The sequence below is a fragment of the Myotis lucifugus genome, unplaced genomic scaffold, assembly GCF_000147115.1.
Source record: "Myotis lucifugus unplaced genomic scaffold, Myoluc2.0 scaffold_593, whole genome shotgun sequence".
In the NCBI taxonomy this organism is placed as follows: Eukaryota; Metazoa; Chordata; class Mammalia; order Chiroptera; family Vespertilionidae; genus Myotis; species Myotis lucifugus.
Genome location: NW_005871641.1, coordinates 432,172 through 437,698, shown reverse-complemented (window position 1 = coordinate 437,698; position 5,527 = coordinate 432,172). Strand labels below are relative to the sequence as shown.

Sequence of the window (5,527 nt, the reverse complement as noted above, 5' to 3'; positions counted from 1 at the left end):
GGGCTCCTTGGGCGGGTAATTGTGGGGGGAACAAAGTTGAAAAAGATGCTGATTTAGACACAGCCAGACTTTTCATCTGAACCAGAAGTGTTAAATCAATAGAGAAGCTCAAAGCTTTGGCTTTGATATATTGATTTATAAAGTAGGCTTACAACAAAAAAAGTTATTCCATCTTATTCAAATGTATTTGTCTATGCAGGGTTTTCTTTAAGTTCTCAACGATAGGAACTTTTCGCTGATGTAAGACTCCGCCTCTCGGCGGCAAGAAAAACAGTGCCGCGCACTCTGACATCCGTCGTCCTCTGTGGCCCTCATCCTGATCCCGAGGGCAGGCGTTTCTATCCTCACTCGACAGAGGAGGAAACTGGGGCTCAGACAGGGCATATGACTTGTCAGCGCTGACCTTGGCCTGGTGCTCATGCCTGTCAGTGCCTGGTCCTGCGCTGTCTCCCATGTGGGTGCCCAAGCTCCGTGGAGGAGCGGAGGGTCAGCACCCGCTGACAAACACCCCGGAATCCAGGCAGTGCTCAGGGAAGCTCAGCCTTCGTTTCTGGCCAGAGTGCCGTGGGATGCGGGCAAGGCCGGGCCGCTCCCGTGCTCCCCGGGGAGGTCCCCAGGCGGGGCGGTGGCCTCCATGTTGACTGACCTGGTCCATTCCTGTGAGCAGGCAGGAAGACAGTGGCTGGGCCCTTGCTGTTCCCTGGAGAGCTGGGCTCAGGATGGGCTGTGCCGTGGTGACCAGGAGCATAAATAAGGGACCAGCCGGGGAAGGAAGATGGGGAGACATAAACTGCGTTCAGAGGTCCTAGTGGAGGTGGAGCTGGTTGGCTGGATCATCCTCTAGAGCAGTGGTTCTCAACCTTCTGGCCCTTTAAATACAGTTCCTCATGTTGTGACCCAACCATAAAATTATTTTCGTTGCCGAAACCGGTTTGGCTCAGTGGATAGAGCGTCGGCCTGCGGACTGAAAGGTCCCAGGTTCGATTCCGGTCAAGGGCATGTACCTTGGTTGCAGGCACATCCCCAGTAGGAGATGTGCAGGAGGCAGCTGGTCGATGTTTCTCTCTCATCGATGTTTCTAACTCTCTATCTCTCTCCCTTCCTCTCTGTAAAAAATCAATAAAATATATTAAAAAAAAAAATTATTTTCGTTGCTACTTCATAACTGTAATGTTGCTACTGTTATGAATCGTAATGTAAATATCTGATATGCAGGATGGTCTTAGGCGACCCCTGTGAAAGGGTCGTTCGACCGCCAAAGGGGTCGCGACCCACAGGTTAGGAACCACCGCTCTAGATTAAGTGAGGCACTTAGAACAGCGCCTGACACACAGTAGGTGCTTTATACATGTCAGCCGCTCTTCTTCTAAGCCTTTCCCGCCTTTGACTTTCAGAAGCTCACCCACCGCCAAGGAGGGGCAGCCTGTGAAGGCCATGGCGGCGGAGAGGCCCACTTCCTGAGCCAGGAGGGGTGAGGCCCCCGCAGGCCCGAAGATGGGGAACGTCACTGCGGACACCTCCCGCCCAAACTGTACCATCGACCACACCATCCACCAGACGCTGGCCCCCGTGGTCTACGTCACCGTGCTGGTGGTGGGCTTCCCGGCCAACTGCCTGTCCCTCTACTTCGGCTACCTGCAGATCAAGGCGCGGAACGAGCTGGGCGTGTACCTATTCAACCTGACCGTGGCCGACCTCTTCTACATCTGCTCGCTGCCCTTCTGGCTGCAGTACGTGCTGCAGCACGACAACTGGTCGTACGGCGACCTGTCCTGCCAGGTGTGCGGCATCCTCCTCTACGAGAACATCTACATCAGCGTGGGCTTCCTCTGCTGCATCTCCATCGACCGCTACCTGGCCGTGGCCCATCCCTTCCGCTTCCACCAGTTCCGCACCCTGAAGGCGGCCGTGGGCGTCAGCGTGGTCATCTGGGCCAAGGAGCTGCTGGCCAGCGTGTACTTCCTCCTGCACACGGAGGTGGTGGAGGACGAGGACCAGCACCGTGTCTGCTTCGAGCACTACCCGCTGGAGCCCTGGCAGCGCAACATCAACTACTACCGCTTCCTGGTGGGCTTCCTCTTCCCGCTCTGCCTGCTGCTGGCCGCCTACCGGGGCATCCTGCGGGCCGTGCGCCGCAGCCACGGCACCCAGCAGAGCCGCAAGGACCAGATCCAGCGGCTGGTGCTCAGCACCGTGGTCATCTTCCTGGCCTGCTTCCTGCCCTACCACGTGCTGCTGCTCGTGCGCAGCCTCTGGGAGTCCAGCTGCCAGTTCGCCCAGAGCGCCTTCAACGCCTACCACTTCTCCCTGCTGCTCACCACCTTCAACTGCGTGGCCGACCCCGTGCTGTACTGCTTCGTCAGCGAGACCACCCACCGGGACATGGCCCGCCTGCGCGCCGCCTGCCGCGCCCTCCTCACCTGCTCCAGGACCCGCGGGCCCCGGGAGGCCTACCCGCTGGGCACCCCCGAGGCCTCTGGGGTGAAAAGCGAGGAGCCCGAGTTGTTACGGAAGCTCCAGTCGACCTTCCAGACCCCTAACTCGCCGAAAGGGGAGGGGTTGCCCCCCGCCGGGCTGGCCTAGCCAGAGGCACCCATGTGTGGGGTGAAGTGAGGTCTGAGCTTGCTGGCCGGCTGGCGACGCTTTGCCAAGCGCAGGCGCCTCTTTCTGCTGGAGCAAGGCCTCTCTGTTCCAGGGAGCGTGCATTGCTGAGCCCAATGGGGTGAGCCCCGGCAGTCCTGTCTTCTGTTGCAGGCGGGGCTGCTGGCGGGAGGAAGACGGTGAACTGTCACCTGCAGGAGGTTTTCAAAGGGAAGCAGGGGTGGGGGAGTGCAGGGTGAGAGGATGTGCATAGAGGGGCGTTGGGAGAGGAGGGTGGGGACTGGGTGTGCGCCGGCCAGGGCCTTCCAGTGCCGTTGCTGCCATGAGGACTCCTGTCCAAACGAACGGTGTCATCCAAGGAGGTGAGCAAAGCTGCATTGTCATCATGAACACTAGCCCCACCCACAAGGGGCTCGGAAGGAGGAGGAGCAGGGCCAGGAGGCTGGAGGGGAGCAGGAATGTGGGGAAGCATCTGGGGTGCTGGTAGTGTGCGCGGGGGACAGTGCGGGAGTGGCACGCAGAGCGGAGACCCCAGCACACCGTTGAGTCGGGAGAGCCTAGCAGGTCTCCCAAGCTCCAGGGCTGATGGAAAACAGGACTTGGGGCTCCCAGGCCGATGTCTGTGGTCCTTTAAACAGTCAGCTCTGAAGCACAGGTGTCAGGACAGAGGCCTAAAGCCCAGGCGTCTAATCACGTTCCCCACACGGATTCCTCCGCTTCAGTGTTGCTTCCATCTGCCCGGGAGCACCAGCCCTGGGTGTGTGTGTGTGTGTGTCTATGTTTAAAATGCCAGGGTCTCCATGACAGCTGTGTGCCAAGACCCTGAGGCTAGGGTCACGTGACTACTGGCAGTGTCCCCCACGCCCACCCCGGCCTCTGCCTCCGCCCCTTGCCGCACCCACAAGGGAATGTCTAATTCTCAGATGCAACAAAACAAAACAGATGCATTCTCTGGCATCTCTCAGTCTCTGTAACGGAGAGAGGAGGTGTCCCTGGGCTCCCCTCGCCCCCTTTGTTCTCCACGGCTCGGCCAGATCGCCCACCTCAGCCACCTGGAGCGTGAGAGTGGGCCCGTGGGCCACATGTCGCCCAGGGTGCTGACCGCCACCTTCCGTCCTGTCCTGGAAGGCTCAGCGCCCCTGCAGCTCTGCCAGGCATGTCGAGCCCCTGCCCTGGCAGTCATACCAAGAACAGAAGAGCTTACTCCTGCTCCAGGGACCTGCCCACTTTAACAGACATGCTAGCCCTTCAGGTGGCCTGGTCGGTGGCTGGGGCCAGCTCTCACGTCCCTGGGATTTGAGTCCCTCACACACAAGGGGACAGGTGGGCTCAAGTCTGGGGAGGGACTAGGGATGGGGAGATGGAAGCTGGTGCCACTAGAACAACTATGGAATCTGCTAAAGGCAGGGCCAGGAAGAACGTCTTCGATCTTTCTCCCCCCATCCCCTCCCCTCTATTTGCCAAGGATGCCCAAAGGCAGGTAGCCCAAGTGGGATTGCCCTAGGGAAGTGGGGTCCCAGGGCTACACTTGGCTTTGACTGGGCAGCACCTGCCCCAGCTCCTTATGGAGGGTTCTCTTCCCCTTCCTGAAGGTCTGAAGGTGGCTGAAATGGCCACACAACCGAGAAAAGCCCGCCCGCCCCAGCCTGGGATCCTACTGGGGCCATGGCACCGGCTGAGTCCTCCATGCCTCCTCATTCCATAGTTTGACCTTAAACACCAGTGTTCCCACCAGGATGGACTGGGGAGAGCTGAGGGCGATTCTGTTTACTATCAAGAATTGTGTTTTCGTATCGTCCTCTCTTTTATGCCAAGTATGTGTGTGTGTTGGGCTGCGCAATTGATTTATGTAGCAAATGTGAGTCTGCAAATAAAACAGAATAACCAGCCCCAGCTGGCGTGTGCTGCAGTCCTTGTGGGGAAGGGGGGTCTCCTCACACCAGGAGGGTCTAGAGGGGCCTTGAAACACCCAGTGGAGTCGGGAAGGTCGAGAGATTGACTTGCTCACAGGGAACATGAACAAGGCAATTGGGGGAGTTGCCCTTGATCACCCCGCAGTGTCCAGGGAGGATGGAGCCCTCAAGTGAAGTAGGTCTTCTCTCCCTGCTCTTGAGATCCATGTCTTCGGCCCTTCAGCGCTTGTTGCACATCCACTCTGGGACTTACCCTTTGCGGACAGAGCCCGGCCCTGTGGTTTGGAGAATATCACTCCTCTGTCTTTGGACACCTGACCCCTGCTGAGAGCTGCTCCCCACCGAGAGGAGGGCTGATCAGACCGGCCGCCCCGCACTGGGGAAGGTTACAAAGCAGAGAGGCCTGTTGGAGTCATCTCGCGGGCTGTCCTCCTCCGCGCTGGGTGTGGTGGGGAAGCCACATCTGCTGGCCAGGCCAGAGCATCGTCTCCGTAGGGGCCGGCTCCGTGTTTATTACCGAGGATTAACTCATCCCATTAACATGTACATTCAGTTTTAGTCGCTTAATCCCTCTCGGGGTCAGATTCCCGGAGTCCTGAAGTGTTTTGGGAGAGTCAGTCCTCCTTCCAAACAGACAGAGGACATGGTGGGCGCTTAGGATTCCTCTCTCTCCTGAGAGAATGGGCGGAGGGAAAGGTCCAGCTGGTATGGACTGGAGGTGGCAGAAGACATCCACTTCCTGTTTCACCAGATGCTGAGCAAGGGGAGGCTCATCTTCCTGTTTACACACAGTGGTCTGCAGGGTGGCCAGACAAGGGTGGGAGACGTTTCCAGCACAGAATACACCCCCATCTGCTGCTGTCCTCTGACCGGTACAACCCAGGGAGAGCCAGAATCGGGCCATCTTGGGTCAGTGCTTTTCAGAAAAAACTGCTGCTTACAGCTGGTGGTCCCGCAGTCTCCAGGACCTCATCTGGCCAGACAGCGGTCTTTGGCGGCCATCTCCCGGGGGT

General features: G+C 58.5%; 1 protein-coding gene across 1 annotated transcript; it reads left to right on the top strand.

Moving 5' to 3' along the window:
* The first annotated feature begins 1,201 nt into the window (after positions 1-1,201).
* Positions 1,202-4,494, top strand: GPR68 (G protein-coupled receptor 68). Its single transcript, XM_006104706.3, has one exon. It carries the CDS (start codon positions 1,495-1,497, stop codon positions 2,581-2,583), a length of 1,089 nt encoding a protein of 362 aa, XP_006104768.1. The 5' UTR covers positions 1,202-1,494; the 3' UTR covers positions 2,584-4,494.
* The last annotated feature ends 1,033 nt before the right edge of the window (positions 4,495-5,527 follow it).

Bases quoted from the DNA above. Each gene is read 5' to 3' on its own strand.
- GPR68 (XM_006104706.3), top strand. From the start codon at position 1,495: ATGGGGAACGTCACTGCGGACACCTCCCGCCCAAACTGTACCATCGAC.